Genomic DNA, 23,162 nt, shown 5'->3' with positions numbered 1-23,162 from the left:
CGTTACGCTGATTCCAATAACCAACTCATCATCAAGCGTTGATTATTACCAAACGTTCACCCGGTGGGGGCAGGACGGAGTTGAGGAAACACTGCTCTAAATGAAGACACAATGACAAACATCGATCCTCCCTCCCTCTGGTGCCATGTTGTGACATCTCACTATTTACATCATAATAAACCTGGCTGAGCCTTTTCAGACCTGCCTCATCCTCTCACGTCCAAACGGCTGTTCTTAACACACTGGTGAGCGGAGCACCACACGCCATTTTGCCAGGCGCAAACAAATGAGTCTCCAACAATAAGAGGAGGTGTAATCGGACCCCTGAGTTAAGTGGGTGCACGTGTCCTAGAGTGCTCAACACAAGTGTGAAATGCTTGTGTTCGTCTGCAAAAGTCCCAAAAAATAATTACACATTTATTTTGAAACGGGGGGGGGATCCACCGACGCATTGAGGGACAATACATTCTACTATACTCCATCCATCCCCCATATCCCTCCAGCTCTATTCAGCCTGAGGTTCTTTCTCATGCTAACAGAACCCTTACCCTAATCCCCCCCCCCCGGCTTTACCCCGAGCCCAGAGGCATACGGACATTGCCCCCACTCCCAGAGGGTTTTGCAATGCGTAAATCTGGCACTAACTATTCACCCACTGTTACAGGAGGGGGAGGTCCTTTGAGTTGCTAATGTAATGACATCTCCATTTCCACAGCAGGCTCCCATAAGGCAGCGGACGGCCGAGCGGACGGCCCACTCACATACCGAGCAAGAGCCTTGCTCCAGGGCAACACAATAGGAGTCGGGGACACTGGGCATTGCGGTTGATCCAAATCATGGGAGTGGGTACGACATCTTTTAGTTCCAATGAAGGAAAATAGGCCATTTATACCTGTGGGATTAGCTTCAATGTACTACAGCCCACCTCCGGGTGCCTTGCATGATATGCCACAACAGGAAGGGAAAAGGGGGAATACCTAGTAAGTTGTACAACTGAATGTATTCAATGGGAGGGAGAGATGTCAGGGTTGTTTTAGGACATTGAATGATGGTGGGAGAGGTACTTAGTTAACCATGAGGTAAATAAGCATGTTGTTATTTACCTGTGGAACTAGGTGAGTTTTAGATTTGCAGTACTAACACAGCCTTGCATCACGGCATGGTTCGACTAAACGTCGGAGGGGTCTTGTATTTTTAAATTTTTTATTTAACCTTTTATTTAAGTTGTCAAGTCTTGTGTCTGTCTGCAGGACTTTGGGGCCATGTAATGTGGAGGTATAACTGAGAAAACATTTTCCTTTAAAGTAAATGACTTAAAATAATTTTGAAAGATGTTACATTTTCTTATCATGAAGTGAGTCTTTTGGCGTCTGTGTGTTAAGTTTTCATATCAGGTTTTCACCCGGAGAATCACACCCTTAATAAAATTAACTTCAGGGGGTTCCCGAAGCCTGTTGATAAGGGAAACAGAGGGGGATATACAGAGAGAGGTGTGTGTGTGTGTGTTCCCAACAGTTGTAAATCCCAGCACGACTCACCAGTCTCTTGGCAAACTCTTTATTTTCAGACAGAAAACCGTAGCCTGGATGCACCTTCAGAGACAGAAGAGATAAGGTCTCAAAACACATCAGCAAACACAACCGTGTGTGTGTGTGTGTGTGTGTGTGTGTGTGTGTGTGTGTGTGTGTGTGGGGGGTAAATCTCACGGCCTGGGATCCAGTCTTCCTGATAGCGTCCATGATGGCGTCCATGTTGAGGTAGCTCTTGTTGGTGGGGGCGGGGCCTACACACACTGCCTCGTCAGCCATCTTCACATGGACCTGAGGCGGCACAGAGAAAAACAAGTATTTATTAAAATGAGGCCAAAGCGTCAAGCCACAATCATATGGTACGCAGCTACTACCGCAGACACAGGCACTACCGCAGACACAGGCACTACCACAGACACAGGCACTACCACAGACACAGGCACTACCACAGACACAGGCACTACCACAGACACAGGCACTACCACAGACACAGGCACTACCGCAGACACAGCTACTACCGCAGACACAGCCACTACCGCAGACACAGCCACTACCGCAGACACAGACACTACCGCAGACACAGCCACTACCGCAGACACAGCCACTACCGCAGACACAGGCACTACCACAGACACAGCTACTACCACAGACACAGCTACTACCACAGACACAGCTACTACCACAGACACAGGCACTACCACAGACACAGGCACTACCGCAGACACAGGCACTACCGCAGACACAGCTACTACCGCAGACACAGCCACTACCGCAGACACAGACACTACCGCAGACACAGGCACTACCGCAGACACAGGCACTACCGCAGACACAGCTACTACCGCAGACACAGACACTACCGCAGACACAGGCACTACCGCAGACACAGCTACTACCGCAGACACAGACACTACCGCAGACACAGGCACTACCGCAGACACAGCTACTACCGCAGACACAGCCACTACCGCAGACACAGGCACTACCGCAGACACAGGCACTACCGCAGACACAGGCACTACCACAGACACAGGCACTACCACAGACACAGGCACTACCACAGACACTACCACAGACACAGGCACTACCGCAGACACAGGCACTACCGCAGACACAGCTACTACCGCAGACACAGACACTACCGCAGACACAGACACTACCGCAGACACAGCCACTACCGCAGACACAGCCACTACCGCAGACACAGGCACTACCACAGACACAGCTACTACCACAGACACAGCTACTACCACAGACACAGCTACTACCACAGACACAGCTACTACCACAGACACAGCTACTACCACAGACACAGCTACTACCACAGACACCGGAGGCACCACAGACACCGGAGGCACCACAGACACCACAGACAGAACGGGATCTTAAGCACTTTGTTTTTTTGCAGGACCCAACGCATCACACAAAATGGATGACGTTTTGGCTCGAGCGCTACTTTCAACTACTGGCTGAAATTATACAAAATCTCTGTAGCATCATTTTAAATAACTAAATATTAAAGAGGACAAACTAGCCAAAACATCAACTGCGGTCCATTCATCTGACACAGACATTTTCTGTTCAATTAAACAGGCTGTAAAACAAGAAATACATTATTCATTGGGTGAGAGTGGTATTTTGAAAACCACATCAAGGCCAGGCAGCCATATCATCTTCTAAATCTCACATCACCAGCCCCCCCCCGTCCTCCCACAGAGCCAGACCCTCAGCAGATTGAGTGACAGACACTGTCACCACCAGGACACATTCCACGGGATTAACATCAACATCTGGATCAACAAGGTGGCAGAAGGAGTGTGTGTGCGTGTGTGTGTGTGTGTGTGTGTAGGTGTGTGTGTGTAGGTGTGTGTGTAGGTGTGTGTGTGTAGGGGGGGGGGGGGGGGGGGGGGTTACAGGCCAGTTGGTTCCCTGCGTCTCTTAACAAAGAAGTGCTAAGGGAGGCATCATGTCTGCTCCACAGCTAAACACCACTTCAAAACCTGTCCAACACATCCACAGGTCAATGGGACCTCACTATTACGTGGGCCATCTTACCTCTGGCTGTACTTGGTCCATTGACCTACAACAATATTAACATCAACCGTAGAGCCTCCGGAGCACATTTTGGTGGGTACTCAACAGTCCCCCATCTACCCCCTGTATCCTGGTCAACGTCAAGGTGGGTACTCAACAGTCCCCCATCTACACCCTGTGTCCTGGTCAACGTTTAGGAATGTTACTCAGCTTGGCAACTAGAGGAGCCCAATAAACAACCGTGTCTACCCACCCGTCTGACCAATAGAGGAGCTCAGTGCTGGAAAGTCACTTTCACACCCAGTTAAAGGCCTACTATGTCATTAAACCAGCCTGTAAATACAACTAACCTTCTCATGTAGCGGTCATTATAACACAATCCCTCTGGCTGTATGGGGTCATTATAACACACCACCTCTGGCTGTATGGGGTCATTATAGCACACCCCCTCAATACCTCTGGCTGTATGGGGTCAATATAACACACCACCTTAATCCCTCTGGTTGTATGGGGTCATTATAACACACCACCTCAATACCTCTGGCTGTATGGGGTCATTATAACACACCACCTCAATACCTCTGGTTGTATGGGGTCATTATAACACAATCCCTCTGGTTGTATGGGGTCATTATAACACACCACCTCAATACCTCTGGCTGTATGGGGTCATTATAACACACCACCTCAATACCTCTGGCTGTATGGGGTCATTATAACACACCACCTCAATACCTCTGGTTGTATGGGGTCATTATAACACACCACCTCAATACCTCTGGTTGTATGGGGTCATTATAACACACCACCTCAATACCTCTGGTTGTATGGGGTCATTATAACACACCACCTCAATACCTCTGGTTGTATGGGGTCATTATAACACACCACCTCAATACCTCTGGTTGTATGGGGTCATTATAACACACCACCTCAATACCTCTGGCTGTATGGGGTCATTATAACACACCACCTCAATACCTCTGGCTGTATGGGGTCATTATAACACACCACCTCAATACCTCTGGTTGTATGGGGTCATTATAACACAATACCTCTGGCTGTATGGGGTCATTATAACAATACCTCTGGTTGTATGGGGTCAATATAACACACAACCACAATGCCTCTGGCTGTATGGGGTCATTATAACACACCACCTCAATACCTCTGGTTGTATGGGGTCATTATAACACACCACCTCAATACCTCTGGCTGTATGGGGTCATTATAACACAATACCTCTGGCTGTATGTGGTCATTATAACACACCACCTCAATACCTCTGGTTGTATGGGGTCATTATAACACACCACCTCAATACCTCTGGCTGTATGGGGTCATTATAACACACCACCTCAATACCTCTGGTTGTATGGGGTCATTATAACACAATCCCTCTGGCTGTATGGGGTCATTATAACACACCACCTCAATACCTCTGGTTGTATGGAGTCATTATAACACACCACCTCAATACCTCTGGCTGTATGGGGTCATTATAACACAATCCCTCTGGCTGGATGGGGTCATTATAACACACCACCTCAATACCTCTGGCTGTATGGGGTCATTATAACACAATCCCTCTGGCTGTATGGGGTCATTATAACACACCACCTCAATACCTCTGGCTGTATGGGGTCAATATAACACCACCTCAACACCTCTGGTTGTATGGGGTCATTATAACACAATCCCTCTGGCTGTATGCGGTCAATATAACACAATCCCTCTGGCTGTATGGGGTCAATATAACACACCTCAATACCTCTGGCTGTATGGGGTCATTATAACACAATCCCTCTGGCTGTATGGGGTCATTATAACACACCTCAATACCTCTGGCTGTATGGGGTCATTATAACACACCACCTCAATTCCTCTGGTTGTATGGGGTCATTATAACACAATCCCTCTGGTTGTATGGGGTCATTATAACACAATCCCTCTGGCTGTATGGGGTGATTATAACACACCACCTCAATACCTCTGGCTGTATGGGGTCATTATAACACAATCCCTCTGGTTGTATGGGGTCAATATAACACACCACCTCAATACCTCTGGTTGTATGGGGTCATTATAACACACCACCTCAATACCTCTGGCTGTATGGGGTCATTATAACACACCACCTCAATCCCTCTGGCTGTATGGGGTCATTATAACACACCACCTCAATCCCTCTGGTTGTATGGGGTCATTATAACACAATACCTCTGGCTGTATGGGGTCAATATAACACACCACCTCAATACCTCTGGCTGTATGGGGTCATTATAACAATACCTCTGGCTGTATGGGGTCATTATAACAATACCTCTGGCTGTATGGGGTCATTATAACAATCCCTCTGGCTGTATGGGGTCATTATAACACACCACCTCAATCCCTCTGGTTGTATGGGGTCATTATAACACAATACCTCTGGCTGTATGGGGTCAATATAACACACCACCTCAATACCTCTGGCTGTATGGGGTCATTATAACAATACCTCTGGCTGTATGGGGTCATTATAACAATACCTCTGGCTGTATGGGGTCAATATAACACACCACCTCAATACCTCTGGCTGTATTGGGTCATTATAACAATACCTCTGGTTGTATGGGGTCAATATAACACACCACCACAATACATCTGGCTGTATGGGGTCATTATAACAATACCTCTGGTTGTATGGGGTCAATATAACACACCTCAGTACCTCTGGCTGTATGGGGTCAATATAACACACCACCACAATACCCCTGGCTGTATGGGGTCATTATAACACACCTCAATACCTCTGGCTGTATGGGGTCATTATAACAATACCTCTGGCTGTATGGGGTCAATATAACACACCACCACAATACCTCTGGCTGTATGGGGTCATTATAACACACCTCAATACCTCTGGCTGTATGGGGTCAATATAACACACCACCACAATACCTCTGGCTGTATGGGGTCAATATAACACAATACCTCTGGCTGTATGGGGTCAATATAACACACCACCACAATACCTCTGGCTGTATGGGGTCATTATAACACACCTCAATACCTCTGGCTGTATGGGGTCATTATAACAATACCTCTGGCTGTATGGGGTCAATATAACACACCACCACAATACCTCTGGCTGTATGGGGTCAATATAACACAATACCTCTGGCTGTATGGGGTCAATATAACACAATACCTCTGGCTGTATGGGGTCATTATAACACAATACCTCTGGCTGTATGGGGTCATTATAACACAATACCTCTGGCTGTATGGGGTCATTATAACACAATACCTCTGGCTGTATGGGGTCATTATAACACAATACCTCTGGCTGTATGGGGTCAATATAACACACCAGGTTAGTAATGGAGATCCATCTACTTTACTTTCCATCTACTACTAGACATCAACATCCCCCACACACCAACATCCCCTACACACCACCTCTACAGAACAGACAGACTTACCCCCACACACCACCTCTACAGAGCAGACAGACTTACCCCCACACACCACCTCTACAGACCCGACAGACTTACCCCCACACACCACCTCTACAGACCAGACAGACTTACCCCCACACACCACCTCTACAGACCAGACAGACTTACCCCTACACACCACCTCTACAGAGCAGACAGACTTACCCCCACACACCACCTCTACAGAGCAGACAGACTTACCCCCACACACCACCTCTACAGACCAGACAGACTTACCCCCACACACCACCTCTACAGAGCAGACAGACTTACCCCTACACACCACCTCTACAGAGCAGACAGACTTACCCCCACACACCACCTCTACAGAGCAGACAGACTTACCCCTACACACCACCTCTACAGAGCAGACAGACTTACCCCCACACACCACCTCTACAGAGCAGACAGACTTACCCCCACACACCACCTCTACAGAGCAGACAGACTTACCCCTACACACCACCTCTACAGAGCAGACAGACTTACCCCCACACACCACCTCTACAGAGCAGACAGACTTACCCCCACCTCTACAGAGCAGACAGACTTACCCCCACACACCACCTCTACAGACCAGACAGACTTACCCCTACACACCACCTCTACAGAGCAGACAGACTTACCCCTACACACCACCTCTACAGACCAGACAGACTTACCCCCACCTCTACAGAGCAGACAGACTTACCCCCACACACCACCTCTACAGACCCGACAGACTTACCCCCACACACCACCTCTACAGACCAGACAGACTTACCCCTACACACCACCTCTACAGAGCAGACAGACTTACCCCCACACACCACCTCTACAGAGCAGACAGACTTACCGCGCTGGCGTCGACATCACTGTGCACCGCCACTGTTTTGATACCCATCTTCTTACATGTTTTCATCACCTGCCAGAGACAATGAAGAAGACGTGTGATCAGCTTCTATTCAATACATCAATAATAATAATAATAGTCTATAATGTTTACTAGGTGCTATAGACCTGCTATAGGCGCAGTAGAGAGATGAGACACGGTGTAGCTTAGGAGGGCTTTCATCCTGTCTCTCTGTCTTTTAACCTGAGAACCGGTGATGCTTAGTTAACACACAGTCTTACCCTGCAGGCGATCTCTCCTCTGTTTGCAATAAGGATCTTATCAAAGGTCTAGTAGGGTGAAAGGGAAGAAAGAGATTAGTTTGGGAACTCATTGTCACAACAAATCATTTGCTCCTGTGTGTGTGTGTGTGTGTGTGTGTGTGTGTGTGTGTGTGTACCAGTAAACACGTAGAAACACAGTAAGTGAAAGCGTCTGGTTCTGTCAGTCTTTCCGTTCCTCTGGTCTGAACACCTTATTAAATGAAACGTCTTTCCTCTGTCCCCTCTCCCCCCCCACTCACAGCTCAACCCCCTGCCTGTCCTACTGCTAAACACTATGGCCAGAGGCAAGGTTGGCGGTTTGAAGATGAAAGGACAAAGCTAGGAGGATGTGACATGTTGTTTATATTGGGGATGGAGGGAAATTAAGGTTTCCCCTTGTAACATTTAGAGAGAAAAGATAATACTCTGCTAGCAACAAATAAAATACATTCTGTGTGACTCAGGTTCATGTTGACAAACCTCCACAAGTCATGACAAAGTACTGTTTTTAAATCAGAGGTCTGTCAACAAAAATTACTGCTTTTAATCAGAGGTCTGTCAACACAAAGTACTGTATTTAATTTCAATACAGAACTACTCCTATCCTTCCTGGCATCATGTGACAACCCTGCACCCAGTGAGCCATACTACTCCTATCCTTCCTGGCATCATGTGACAACCCTGCACCCAGTGAGCCATACTACTCCTATCCTTCCTGGCATCATGTGACAACCCTGCACCCAGTGAGCCATACTACTCCTATCCTTCCTGGCATCATGTGACAACCCTGCACCCAGTGAGCCATACTACTCCTATCCTTCCTGGCATCATGTGACAACCCTGCACCCAGTGAGCCATACTACTCCTATCCTTCCTGGCATCATGTGACAACCCTGCACCCAGTGAGCCATACCACTCCTATCCTTCCTGGCATCATGTGACAACCCTGCACCCAGTGAGCCATACTACTCCTATCCTTCCTGGCATCATGTGACAACCCTGCACCCAGTGAGCCATACCACTCCTATCCTTCCTGGCATCATGTGACAACCCTGCACCCAGTGAGCCATACTACTCCTATCCTTCCTGGCATCATGTGACAACCCTGCACCCAGTGAGCCATACTACTCCTATCCTTCCCTGCATCATGTGACAACCCTGCACCCAGTGAGCCATACTACTCCTATCCTTCCCTGCATCATGTGACAACCCTGCACCCAGTGAGCCATACTACTCCTATCCTTCCTGGCATCATGTGACAACCCTGCACCCAGTGAGCCATACTACTCCTATCCTTCCTGGCATCATGTGACAACCGTGCACCCAGTGAGCCATACTACTCCTATCCCTCCTGGCATCATGTGACAACCCTGCACCCAGTGAGCCATACCACTCCTATCCAATGTTCCCTCTATACTCCAGACGCTGACGCAAGAGACTAAACTACACTGAGTTCACCCCATTAGTTTGCACTACAGGGCCTTTGGAAAGTATTCAGACCCCTCGACTTTTTCCACATTTTGTTACATTACAGCCTTATTCTAAAATGGATTCAATAAGATTTTTTTAAATCCTCAGCATCTACATGCATTGCCCCATAATGAAACAGAGAAAAAAGTTTTTGAAATGTTTGCAAATTTATCATTTATTTTAAAAACAAATAGCTTATTAGTATTCAGATCCTTCGTTATGAGACTCGACATTGAGCTCAGGTGCATCCTGTTAACATTGATCATCCTTGAGATGTTTCTACAACTTGAGTGGAGTCCACCTGGGGTAAATTCAATGCATTGGACATGATTTGGAAAGGCATATACCTATTTATATAAGGTCCCACAGTTGACAGTGCATGTCAGAGCAAAAACCAAGCCATGAGGTCGAAGGAATTGTCCGTAGAGCTCCGAGACAGGATTGTGTCGAGGCACAGATCTGGGGAAGTTAACCAAAACATTCCTGCAGCAATTAAGGTCCCCAAGAACATAGTGGCCTCCATCATTCTTAGCCTCCATCATAGATCTGGCCGCCCGGCCAAACTGATCAATCGGGGGAGAAGGGCCTTGGTCGGGGAGGTGACCAAGAACCCGATGGTCACTCTGACAGAGCTCCAGAGATCCTCTGTGGAGATGGGAGAACCTTCTGGAAGGACAACCATCTTTGCAGCACTCCACCAATCAGGCCTTAATGGTAGAGTGGCCAGACAGAAGCTACTCCTCAGTAAAAGGCACATGACTGCCCACTTTGAGTTTGCCAAAAGGTACCTAAACACTTTCAGACCATGAGAAACAAGATTCTCTGGTCTGATGAAACCAAGATTGAACTCTTTGGCCTGAATGTTAAGCATCACTTCTGGAGGAAACCTGGCACCATCCCTACAGTGAAGCACGGAGGTGGCAGCATCATGTCTGGAGGAAACCTGGCACCATCCCTACGGTGAAGCATGGAGGTGGCAGCATCATGCTTTGGGGATGTTTTTCAGTGGCAGGGACTGAGAGATTCTTCAAATAGCCACTTTTTGCCTCAATGACAATACCACCCATACCTTATCACAACACAACTGACTGGCTCAAACGCATTAAGGAAAGAAATTCTACAAATTAACTTTTAAGGCGGCAAACCTGTTCATTGAAATGCATTCCAGGTGACTACCTCATGAATCTGGTTGAGAGAATGCCAAGAGTGTACAAAGCTGTCATCAAGGCAAAGGGTGGCTACTTTGAAGAATCTCAAATATAAAATCTATTTTGATTTGTTTAACACTTTTTCGGTTACTACATGATTCCATGTGTTATTTCATAGTTTTGATGTCTTCAATATTATTCTACAATGTAGAAAATTGTCAAAAATAAAGAAAAACCCTTGAATGAGGCGGTGTTGTACAACTTTTGACCAGTAGTGTATGTAAATGTGATTTCAGTTTCTTTATTTATTTTTTAAATTAGCAAAACAAATTCTACTGTTTTTGCTTTGTCATTATGGGGTATTGTGTGTATATTGATGGGGGGGGGGGATGATTTAATCCATTTAGAATATGGTTGTAATGTAACAAAATGTGGAAAAAGTCAAGGGGTCTCAATACTTTCCGAAGGAAAAAGTATTTTTCTGTGATCGAATCAACATTATATCAGCCCCTTTTCAACGCAACAAGCCAAAACAAATCTAACTTTGCAAGATTTAGTCTGTGATGTTGTAGGCAGAGCTGGAGCACATCGGAGTAGAATTCTATTGGCCCATGAGCCGTCTTTCAATCCCCTGTAGGATATATATCAAAAGCTATTTGCATGTTTAAATGTTATGGGATTTGCTCCATTGGTTTTGTCGGTAGGCCTACATTATGCTCCAATAGCATGTCTGTCTAAAACTGTAAGGGTACAGCCTCTGTTCACTGTAAACGCTCGCCGGACGCTCGCCTGAAATGTGCTCAGTGCCTCCCCATTGGTCCTAGCCTTCCATGCATCCTTGTGACAGCCCTGCACCCTGTGAATCATATGTTACCTTCTCATTGGAATCATAAACAGTGGAGTACTGGACTCGACTGGACGCCACACAGCATCTGGACTGGAAAGAGGCATGCTGCGGGGAAACATTTCAGAAACATGAACGTTATAGTACCATCATAAACACCACTCTTCGCTATTCTTTATAATGGACACATGCCGAACATCACAAAGAGGTGAAGGTTAAACGTGATGGCAGCGGTGTTGTTTCTATTACACCAACAGCGCCCAGTATTGCTGAGCTGGAACGAAGGCATATCCCGATATTACGATTGCTGTTCAGGTCACAACGTTACATTCAAGGACAGTTTTTCATTCAAAGACGGTTATATTTAGTCATGTGGTGAAGGTTCGACCAGTTCAGGATTGTGTTATATTTACGCTTTGACATTGACAGAGGAGGAACGGACGAAGCTGTACATTCTCTAATACGAATAACTTAAACATTTATACCGCGAAATTAAACATTTAAATGTCAGAGTAGAGAATGCTTACATCTTACAAACTTCAAAAGAAGAGAGACGGCTTGAGAGAAGGTGTGTGAGTGACAGGCAGACTTGCTAGCTTGGCAGGCTAGCGAACAGATGTCCGATTGTGTGGTGCTAGAAACTTGCATTAAAAGGCATAGATTGTCGGATGTTTCGGTTTTGCAAGAGCTCTTCGTGAATTTCAAATAACTAGCTACAAGATTAAGTTTACAATAACTGACAGCTCACCTTAGCAACAAGCAAAACTCTTCGCAGGGTTGAAGTGATCATGTACGCCGCCATGTCTGTCCGGGTTGAGGGGAGTAGTGACGTATGTAGTGACGTATGACAGGGGAGTGTGCTCCGTCTTCCAATCAAATCGAGTAACCGGACGTAGAAGTACGTACGTAGAAGGACGTCGGTAGAGCTTGAGGGTTTTCAATGTATTTAGACTGAATGGACCATACAGTAGAGCCTACTTTTATAATGCAAAGCCTCGTCTTACTTCTTTGTCCATCTGTTTTCTCACCTTCTCGCCTGTTTTCCTACCTTTTCAAATGATATGAACAACAATGATGTTGAATATTATCAACATAGTAGGTATTTCGAGTGACATTTGGAATTTGTGGACTTGTACAGAGATAAGCCTAGAAGAAATCCATTATTCCTATATTTTCATAATGTAATTGTAGTGTCATACAGTAGAATACAGTCATGTACAATATCAATGTATCTTCATTATTCTCTGGAAATGGGGAAGAAATCTATAAAAACTGAAATGATGGAATTAGGTCTATATCTGGGTTGGCCTATAGACTTCTTTCCCCAACTCTTTAACCGTTCTTTCCTGTTGTATCGTCTCTCGTTATTGTCCACTGCAATGACAGGAATAAAATCAGAACACAGCAGGCCGTGTAAACTCCAACCTGTAAGAAATGACTGGCGCGGTGTTAAAATACTCATGCGATGTAAATTTAGTGTCAGGTACACGGTATGTTATCCTCGCTGATTTTACTCGTGTAAAATACAGTCATGTACAATATTTTTTGGTTTGTTTTTAAAATGGTCGAATTAATAAACTAAAGGGGTCTCATTTCAATGACCTTTTTTTTAAACGAACAAACATGAAATAACAAAACAAGTTGTATTTCTCATTAAACAATAGTTTGGTGGCGATCAATCCAAGTTGTCCAGCCATATTAAGGATAAAGTAATCCCTTCTCCACATAAATAATGAATCATTGAATTGATGATTCTGAACAATAGACGCATGATAATTTATGCATAAATGTAATTTATTATCTTACATATCAGTAGGGCACATATACAATTTAGACTTGTATACATTCCATATCATACTTGTTGGTGCAGGGAGCGTTCAAACTGAACTTTCTTTTAATGCAAAACATTTACAGAGAGACACGAATTTAAAAAAGGAATTAAGACAGGCATTTTTAAACATCACATTCATTTTACTAACACGTTTGTTAACATAATATAGACTTACAGAAAAACAACACAGCAACTTTATTTTTTATATAAATTATGTCTCAACGGGGCATCTCAAGAGGTCGTTCATGGAGGACAACGCATCAACCTGTTCAACTTCAACAAAAAACTTGTTTCCAATTTTTTTTTTTTTATGTGCACAATTAAACTAAGGTTAACTTTGGCACTTATTTAAAATACTTTTAAATATGTCATGTTCAGTCTCAAAACTCCCAATCAACTATAAAAATAACCGATCTCAAAATGACAACGAAAGACTGATAATTAAACAACCATCGAAAGAAAAATAACGTTTGTTTTTTATATAAGAGATTTTCTTCTTTGGCTTCCAATGTTTTAGTGCAACGTTCTTGATTCATATTTCAATCGCGCGTAAAAGCGTCCATTTAGGCCAGTCAGATGCTCATTGTATTTGTTGCCTGTTTTTCCTTCATTTTTTTTTGCCGTCGTTTTCCCGTTAGTCTTGAGTGTGGTCCTCAGACATACCACTCACTGAAGTTGGACGAGAGGTTGCTGTGTCCGCTACCGAGGACCGCAGAGTCCGGGGACATGGTGCTCTGGGTCTCCGAAGCTGGGGACACTAAACTCGGGGGCGTCGAGGACTCATATCCGCTGCTGGCTCCGGGCGAAGTGTCTGCTACTGACAACGAATCATGCACCTAAAATAAATCAAAACAAATCTGTCAAAAAACACTCCCTAAAAGATGACCACAATTTCGGCACAAAAGTCCCCACAATTTTGTCACAGAACAAAGTTGTCCAGGACAAGTATATTTTGGTAAAGACAGAAAACTGACCTTCATATGTTTTCTCAGAGAGCTGGGGTGTGTGTAGGACTTGACACACTTCTTGCACAGATAGGGCTTGTCAGACGTGTGAACGTGCAGGTGTTTCTTGCGGTCACTGCTGTTGGCGAAGCGTCTGTCGCAGCCGAAGAAATCACACATGAACGGTTTCTCCCCTGGAGGAGAACAGAAGGAGGGGATTAGTTGAAATGTGTTTGTTGGTTTAAATACAGTCACAGTTGTTTTCAAATATCTGATACGATTTAGTTATAGGCCCCGCCGATAAAACCCTAAGCACATCAACAAATAAAAACATGGGAGAGTTATGAATCCTTTTTGAAGGACACAGGCAGTACACCAGCCTGGGGACACTTACCTATACACTTTATAAACAACCTCACTTCATACAAAACTCAAATCAGATGTCTAAAACTGACGTTTATATCCATGAGATATTCAACCTGCAGACATCAAATCAAAATTAAATCAAACTTTATTTGTCACATACAACAAGTGTAGACTTTACCGTGAAATGCTTACTTACAAGCTCTTAACCAACAGCGCAGTTCAAGAAGAGTTAAGAAAATATTTACCAAATTAACTAAAGTAAAACAAATATATAAAAAGTAAAACAACATAACAATAATGAGGCTATATTTCGTTTTAAATTACCTGTGTGAGTTCTCTTGTGTATCTTCAAGTTCTCAGAGCGCGCAAAGACCTTGCTGCACGCGGGGAACGGACACGCGAAAGGCTTCTCTCCAGTGTGCACCCGAATATGATTCACCAGCTTGTATTTGGCCTTGAACGATTTGTTCTCGCGTGGGCACTCTTCCCAGAAGCAGGTGTGGCTACTCTGCTCGGGCCCACCGACGTGCTCCACGGAGACGTGCGTAACCAGCTCGTGCATGGTTCCGTAAGTCTTGCCACAGCACCGGCTCGCCCCGCCGGGCTGGTCCGGGTCTATCCACTTGCAGATCAACTCTTGCTTGATGCACTGCTGCCGCATGAAGCGGAAGAACGCGGCTGGGTGATGATGGTGGTGAGCTGCCATGCCCATGTTGTGACCCATGGCCCCATATTGGCCGTAAGGATCGCTCCTTGGACCGGAAACTTGGTGATACTGGTCCGCTCTCCCGAATACCTCCCCTGGTAGCCCCAACCGGCCGCCCAGCACGTTAGCAGAGCTGTGGTGCTGGTCGTGCATCCCGGGAAAGAGGAGGTGTCCATGCCCGTGGCCCTGGCCCTCTACGTGTGAGTGATGGATAGACCCAGCCATAGTCCTAAGGAGAGAGTGCTGATCGCTAGCAGGGGAAGAGTCTCCGAATCCCCGGTTACGCAGGATAAAGTCCCGTGTGGAGTTGGCGTAGGATGGGCCATACCCGGGTCCCTGGCTGGCGATGTGGACCGACTCCATAAAGCTGGGGTCTCTCTCCTGCATCTCGACTGGTGAATGCGCTGAGTGGTGCCTTTGGAACGCGCTCGCACTGACCCCTGAGCCTGATTGCTGGTGACCTCCCTCCAACAGCATCACAGCACGAGCCTGGGCTCAAAGTAAATATGTGAACTGTAGGCGTGCGTAGAAAGCGGTTGAAGAAGTGTCCAAAAGCTCTAAATAAAAATATGTTTCTTTCTCAAATGAGGACTCAATATCTTGCCGCAAAACACATTCCAGATAATTCCTCAGCACCCCAAGGAGAAAAAACTTCCCCAAGCTGTGAATGAATAGTTTTGCAGGAGTCTCAACAGGAATGTGGCAGGTCATTTACCCGGGAATGAATAAAGGTCTTGTGGTAAATGTTCAGAATGCTGTTTGTAAGTATGACTGTTCACTACAACGTGAAAATGCTTATCCCGGGGTCTTCAAAGGGCACTTCTTACCTCCCCTTTTTACAGAACCCCGGGTGTTCACCAAACGCACTCTAATTGGCCACTGCAGCTCATCCCGATCCCAGCCATTCCACCAATTACAGGCAAGCGTCTCATGACTAATCGATGTTTGCTCCGCCCATGTTTTATTACTTTGGAAAGTCTTAACGGGAAAATGACAAATGTTAGGTGAAATCCTGAAAGTGAAACCAGTCACTTCCTTTACGTTGCTTGAATGCTGAATAGTGACGGGGGAAAAAATATGCATTCAGTTGTGTGGAAAGTATATATTTTCACTCACACAACACACACACAAGCGTTTATTAATAGATTTTGCAAGCTAACCATATGTTATGTCAGATCAAAGCTAACATCTGTTTTAACTGATGCACCTCAGCCAAACAATTTCATTAGGCCTAAATAAACCCCCCCCAGGGAGATTTATGTTTCAAGTGAATAAAATGGATTTACAGCAAGGAGAAGAATGACCCCCCCCCCCCCCCAAAAAAAAAAAAAAAGTTCCATTGCTCCATGGTTACAGTTACGCACGGCCCTACCTCTTTTGTCCCGCTGGAAACACCACAGGAGTGAGTCGAGTTCAAATGCAGCCCTGCAGCCCTGGGTTGGAGGGAAAAAACAACCTTTCAGTCTTAGAGAATGAAGTGTCTCTGTGGAAACGTAAAACATTAACCCTGTCCTGTTAGAGGCGCGGAGGAAGATACAACAAAACAGCTATATAGGACCAAAATACAATTGCAAATGTTTGAAATCCGATTCCAAATTATTAGCAGAATCTTCAAGACTTTTCATTTTGGAACCTGACATGGCATCCCATGTCCCTTACTATCCACTGAATGTGTCAAACCATATATAGAATGAAAAGTGGATATTCTAAATAAATATTTGATATTCTATTGCGAATTCAATTATGTGACAAATGCCCAAGGAAAAGTTTAATTTCTTACAATTCCACGTTTTACATTTAGTAAATATATGGTTGTGGCCACAACTATCAAATTATTTAGATAGAAAGGATACAGTTTATAACAAAATCAAACGTGGCAAAAGAAAACAACGTTTATTTTTGCTAATCGGCGGAGGAAAAAACCCATCAACCAACATGGATTAAATTTGAAGTAAATCTGTCTTCTCATGATAGGCTATAGAGGGCATTGACATTATGCATATGTAGTCCCGGCCTATAGATGCCACAGATGTTCACTTGGCGAGCGTCCTCGTGCTTACCACTGGGGGGCGCATCTCAATAATTCCGAGTATATTCCCATCTCCTTTCCTTCGAATCCACTGATCTGAAAAGACTGGAGTGAGGAAATAAATCACCTTCATCCGCCATATTGCTTTCTTCTGTTTTCCAAATCAGTGCCGCCTGAGCTGAAGGAATAGGTGATGAAGAGAGGACGCCATTTTACACCATTGGGATACGGTCATAGATCTGCCAGTTTTTCCTTACAACTATGTGGGGACGGACCACCTGGTTCTAACCGGGTTTACGGCCAATTTGCAGAATATGCCTCATGCTCCTCGGTAGTCCAAAACCTGGGCGGACCGCGTTAAGATCAACGTGGTTTCCCCAAATCAGCGCAGTTTCTATCTGCAGCTGCAGGAAGCATAAAGGACATAGAAAGGCAAGACAGCCAGCCCGAGGCCCGTCTCTACTACCATGCAGCGGCCGGGTGGTCGCCATCGCCACAATGGCCACTCTCTGCTCCGCAATAACAATTCCATGATCTCATACATCGCTTCTCCTTCACCGCGCGCTTCCACCACGGGCGCCTATGCGGAATACTCCACCAACAACAACAGGCCGATAAAGCCCGAGCTCGTCTGCAAATGGACGGACCACGAGCACCGTGACCGAACTTCAAAACAAAGGATATGCGACCAAACTTTCAGCTCCATGCACGAGCTGGTGGACCACGTAAGCACCGAGCACGTCGCTGGGCTCGAGCCCCTGAGCCATGTTTGTATGTGGGAAGAATGCCTGAGAGAAGGAAAGGCGTTTAAAGCCAAATATAAACTGATAAACCACATCAGGGTACACACTGGGGAGAAACCGTTCTCCTGCACTTTCCCAGACTGCGGGAAAGTGTTTGCTCGGTCGGAAAACCTCAAGATTCACACGCGCACGCACACAGGTATGTAGATTATGTTCCATAAAGGACACTGGGAATGCCAACAAAGAACCTACCCTTTCGTCTGCTTCATTCCATAGTGAAAGGTTATGCTATTCTACATGGCGTCATTGGGCCTATACTAAAAGTAAACAATGGGACAACATTTCAGATGTATATACAGTAGGTTAGTCACTGCTTGCCAGACAGGCAGAGCACGTCATCATGTTGACATGTTCCACACACAGTCCTATTCAGGAAGTAGCCTGTTTGTGGAGTAGTAGACTACACTGTGTGGTGAGGTTTGGCCATTGACAAGAAGTGAAGGTCCTTTTGAAGGGAAGGTCCAGGGAAGCCAGCTGTAGAAAAGGGACATTGTTCTCAGTCAGTGAAGTGACACTGTTTGACATATTTCATGCAGCTACATCAACTTGAGGTTGACAGATGGAGCACAGTACACAGGGTAGGGTGGAGCACGGTACACAGGGTAGGGTGGAGCACGGTACACAGGGTAGGGTGGAGCACGGTACACAGGGTAGGGTGGAATGCGGTACACAGGGTAGGGTGGAGCACGGTACACAGGGTAGGGTGGAACGCGGTACACAGGGTAGGGTGGAATGCGGTACACAGGGTAGGGTGGAGCACGGTACACAGGGTAGGGTGGAATGCGGTACACAGGGTAGGGTGGAGCACGGTACACAGGGTAGGGTGGAACGCGGTACACAGGGTAGGGTGGAACGCGGTACACAGGGTAGGGTGGAATGCGGTACACAGGGTAGGGTGGAGCGCGGTACACAGGGTAGGGTGGAACGTGGTACACAGGGTAGGGTGGAACGCGGTACACAGGGTAGGGTGGAGCACGGTACACAGGGTAGGGTGGAGCACGGTACACAGGGTAGGGTGGAGCACGGTACACAGGGTAGGGTGGAACGCGGTACACAGGGTAGGTTGGAGCACGGTACACAGGGTAGGGTGGAGCGCGGTACACAGGGTAGGGTGGAGCGCGGTACACAGGGTAGGGTGGAGCGTGGTACACAGGGTAGGGTGGAGCGCTGTAATCACGGTAGGGTGGAGCGCGGTACACAGGGTAGGGTGGAGCGCGTAATCACGGTAGGGTGGAGCGCGGTACACAGGGTAGGGTGGAGCGCGGTACACAGGGTAGGGTGGAGCGCGGTACACAGGGTAGGGTGGAGCGCGGTACACAGGGTAGGGTGGAGCGCGGTACACAGGGTAGGGTGGAGCGCGGTACACAGGGTAGGGTGGAGCGCGGTACACAGGGTAGGGTGGAGCGCGGTACACAGGGTAGGGTGGAGCGCGGTACACAGGGTAGGGTGGAGCGCGGTACACAGGGTAGGGTGGAGCGCGGTACACAGGGTAGGGTGGAGCGCGGTAATCATGGTAGGGTGGAGCGCGGTACACAGGGTAGGGTGGAGCACGGTACACAGGGTAGGGTGGAGCACGGTACACAGGGTAGGGTGGATGGGTAGGGTGGAGCGCGGTACACAGGGTAGGGTGGAGCACGGTACACAGGGTAGGGTGGAGCGCGGTACACAGGGTAGGGTGGATGGGTAGGGTGGAGCGCGGTACACAGGGTAGGGTGGAGCACGGTACACAGGGTAGGGTGGAGCGCGGTACACAGGGTAGGGTGGATGGGTAGGGTGGAGCGCGGTACACAGGGTAGGGTGGAGCACGGTACACAGGGTAGGGTGGAGCGCGGTACACAGGGTAGGGTGGATGGGTAGGGTGGAGCGCGGTACACAGGGTAGGGTGGATGGGTAGGGTGGAGCGCGGTACACAGGGTAGGGTGGAGCGCGGTACACAGGGTAGGGTGGAGCGCGGTACACTGGGTAGGGTGGAGCGCGGTACACAGGGTAGGGTGGAGCGCGGTACACAGGGTAGGGTGGAGCGCGGTACACAGGGTAGGGTGGAGCGCGGTAATCACGGTAGGGTGGAGCGCGGTACACAGGGTAGGGTGGAGCGCGGTACACAGGGTAGGGTGGAGCGCGGTAATCACGGTAGGGTGGAGCGCGGTACACAGGGTAGGGTGGAGCGCGGTACACAGGGTAGGGTAGAACTTGTATGTTGTGTTGAAGATGTTTAGTCATGTGACTGATGTCATCATTCTATTTCCTCCCCCATAACACCTTTCACCTCTCTTTCTAGGTGAGAAGCCATTTCAGTGTGAGTTCCCCGGCTGCCTGCGGAAATTCGCCAACAGTAGTGACCGTAAGAAGCACTCGCAGGTTCACACCAGCGCCAAACCGTACGACTGCAAGTCCCACGGCTGCTTCAAGTCCTACACGCACCCCAGCTCCCTCAGAAAACACATGAAGATCCACCTCAACGCACTCAAGTCCTCTCCTACCTCCGAACCCATAGACCTGTCGTTCACAGGGATTCTTGGGAAACGTAGTTCCCGGGATTACGTAGCTTCACGGACTAACTGCTCGTCCTCCAGACTCTCGCTGGCTCCGACGGTGTCCAACATGAAGGAGTGGTACGTGTGTACCAGGACCACAGGTCAGGGACAGAACTACCTCCAACTCACAGCAGACCAGATCAAGTCAGAACCGTGCGGTGCTGATGAGGAGTATTATAACCCCACGTAGCAGGAGGCTTTGCATTAGGGACCGTGTCCACTACAATGGATCCTAAACACTAAGTATCAATATGGCCATGTGATTATTTAAAACTCTTATTATTATTATTATTATTATTTTAACCTTTTATTTAACTAGGCTAGTCAGTTAAGGACGAATTCTTATTTACAATGACGGCCTACCCCCGGCCCAAACCCGGACGACACTGGGCCAATTGTGCGCCGCCCTAGGGGACTCCCAATCACGGGCGGATATGATACAGCCTGGATTCGAACCAGGGACTGTAGTGACACAACTCCATGCACTGAGATGCAGTGCCTTAGACGGCTGCGCCACTCGGGAGCGATGAGCACAGCACACTTCCCCTGTCAATATGGAGATGGACAGATGTAATGGAGACTTACTGTATGTGTGAATGTCTGGGCCAGTGTTCATAATGAAGTGCCGTGTAAGAGTGCTGATCTGGGATCAGGTTAGCCTTTTAGATCATAATGAATACTAGAGAGAGGACCAGATCCAAGTGCTGATCTGGGATCAGGTTAGCCTTTTAGATCATAATGAATATTAGAGAGAGGACCAGATCCTAGTGCTGATCTGGGATCAGGTTAGCCTTTTAGATCATAATGAATACTAGAGAGCGGACCAGATCCTACTGCTGATCTGGGATCAGCACTCTGAGGCTCTTTATGAGTACAGGCCCTGATGTCCGTGTGTTATCTAATGAGAAGCCGTAGCCGTGAAATGTATTGCCATAAGAGATTAAAGACAACACCCCTCTGATTGACACCCAGGGGCCCGTATTCACAGAGCGTCTCAGAGTAGGAACGCTGATCTAGGATGTAAAAGACAAAACTGCTTTGTAAATACGGGGCCTGATCCGAGTTAGATTCTTAAAGATATTTGAGCTGCGCTTGATTTACTTATTGATGGAGTTGGCTCTTTTCTGATTGGTCCATTGGTTCCTGTTGATTGACTGTTTTTGGAGTTGGCACTTTTCTGATTGGTCCATTGGTTCCTGTTGATTGACTGTTTTTGGAGTTGGCTCTTTTCTGATTGGTCCATTGGTTCCTGTGCACCAGGCAAACTAAATCAAGCGCATCTCAAGTATTTGACAAATGTAATGGACTCATGTCTGGTTGTATAGCTACGCTACTGAAGCAGAGCGTTCGGTGTAGTAATGTAAACATGAAGGTACCTCCGAGACGGTTTGCTCCGTTCCAGTAACTGTCAGACAGGATCTCTAAAGACTACTTCCAATGGAAGAAATGGTTAACGTCCCCTTGACAGCAGCTCCGGCCCTATAGAAGCCATGTTATGATGTACTTAATGACTTGGGTGTAAAACCGTGATGGAGTTTCGTTGAATTCTGAATGTGAGAAACGTTGCCAGAACCTCACGATGAGTCACTCTGTTTACATGTGACTGTGCTGATCAGTGTGGTGGTCGTTGCTGTGTTGACTTACAGCGACGAGGTTTATTATATTTTCTGAACATTTTTATTATTGTGTTTTTAAATCTATTTTCTCAGCCTTTCATAGTGCCTCATTAAACCCTATTCCCACATTGATATGTCTATTGGTGAGCTGTTAATTACCACACAACAGATTCATCCTCTTATCTATGCTAATAACAGCTGATTTCAGTCAGACAAATATGTGTTCTATGTGGTCAAAGTGAATAGAAACTGTGTGTATAAATAATAATAAATACTCATAATTTCCCCCAGAAATAACACGTTGTCATTGCTTGTTTTTAAGCAGTATTGACAAGTGAATTCTATTGACTATATAAGGGGCTTCATCTTTTGTTCTGGGAAGCACCATGAATGGCCTTTCTCTGTTTCTATTCACTTTGAAAGTTGAAAATGCTACTTTCTCGTTTGCATTATATACAGGAAGTGCCTTTGTGAATGGTAGGAATCAACCAGATGAAGAGACTTGAGGAAAATAGTCCAACCTGACAGACCAACTCCAGCCGGTTGCAAGGCGCCTGTGGACCACAAGGCAGCTGCCAGTGGATGAGTAAGAGAGGGGCTTTTAACGTGGAACCTACCAGGGGAACCGCGTTCTGTTGTCCTAACAACACTGCTGAGATGAGTAAGAGAGGGCTTTTAACATGGAACCTACC

General features: G+C 46.8%; 3 protein-coding genes across 3 annotated transcripts in view; 1 reads left to right on the top strand and 2 right to left on the bottom strand.

Moving 5' to 3' along the window:
• The window catches only part of LOC110495360 (propionyl-CoA carboxylase subunit alpha), a 50,331-nt gene extending 37,873 nt beyond the window's left edge, over positions 1 to 12,458 (bottom strand). The window contains exons 1-6 of the mRNA XM_036981971.1: positions 12,390 to 12,458; positions 11,672 to 11,749; positions 8,159 to 8,206; positions 7,881 to 7,949; positions 1,707 to 1,820; positions 1,539 to 1,592 (exon numbers count right to left, since the gene is read on the bottom strand). Coding sequence (XP_036837866.1) covers positions 1,539 to 1,592; positions 1,707 to 1,820; positions 7,881 to 7,949; positions 8,159 to 8,206; positions 11,672 to 11,749; positions 12,390 to 12,443 — 417 coding nt within the window. The 5' untranslated portion in view covers positions 12,444 to 12,458. The remainder of the gene's footprint in view (positions 1 to 1,538; positions 1,593 to 1,706; positions 1,821 to 7,880; positions 7,950 to 8,158; positions 8,207 to 11,671; positions 11,750 to 12,389) is intronic.
• Positions 12,459 to 13,601: 1,143 nt separating this feature from the next.
• On the bottom strand, positions 13,602 to 16,692 carry LOC110495358 (zinc finger protein ZIC 2). The gene is made up of 3 exons (XM_021570582.2): positions 15,107 to 16,692; positions 14,447 to 14,610; positions 13,602 to 14,308 (listed from the first exon to the last, which is right to left on the bottom strand). Exons 1-3 carry the CDS (start codon positions 15,963 to 15,965, stop codon positions 14,126 to 14,128), a joined length of 1,206 nt encoding a protein of 401 aa, XP_021426257.2. The 5' UTR covers positions 15,966 to 16,692; the 3' UTR covers positions 13,602 to 14,125.
• A 1,001-nt stretch (positions 16,693 to 17,693) lies between these two features.
• Positions 17,694 to 22,760, top strand: LOC110495363 (zinc finger protein ZIC 5). The gene is made up of 2 exons (XM_021570589.2): positions 17,694 to 18,459; positions 20,599 to 22,760. Exons 1-2 carry the CDS (start codon positions 17,985 to 17,987, stop codon positions 21,042 to 21,044), a joined length of 921 nt encoding a protein of 306 aa, XP_021426264.1. The 5' UTR covers positions 17,694 to 17,984; the 3' UTR covers positions 21,045 to 22,760.
• Positions 22,761 to 23,162: the final 402 nt, after the last annotated feature.

The sequence above is a fragment of the Oncorhynchus mykiss genome, chromosome 7, assembly GCF_013265735.2.
Source record: "Oncorhynchus mykiss isolate Arlee chromosome 7, USDA_OmykA_1.1, whole genome shotgun sequence".
NCBI lineage: Eukaryota > Metazoa > Chordata > Actinopteri > Salmoniformes > Salmonidae > Oncorhynchus > Oncorhynchus mykiss.
Note: the sequence above shows the minus strand (reverse complement) of the source record. Positions and strands in the feature narration are given on the sequence as shown.

Coding starts and splice junctions, on each gene's coding strand:
- LOC110495363 (XM_021570589.2), top strand. CDS start 17,985: ATGCAGCGGCCGGGTGGTCGCCATCGCCACAATGGCCACTCTCTGCTC. Junction 18,460..20,598: donor TCACACGCGCACGCACACAG/GTATGTAGATTA, acceptor CTCTCTTTCTAG/GTGAGAAGCCATTTCAGTGT.
- LOC110495358 (XM_021570582.2), bottom strand. CDS start 15,965: ATGCTGTTGGAGGGAGGTCACCAGCAATCAGGCTCAGGGGTCAGTGCG. Junction 14,611..15,106: donor ACACAAGAGAACTCACACAG/GTAATTTAAAAC, acceptor GTTCTCCTCCAG/GGGAGAAACCGTTCATGTGT. Junction 14,309..14,446: donor CTCTGAGAAAACATATGAAG/GTCAGTTTTCTG, acceptor GATTTATTTTAG/GTGCATGATTCGTTGTCAGT.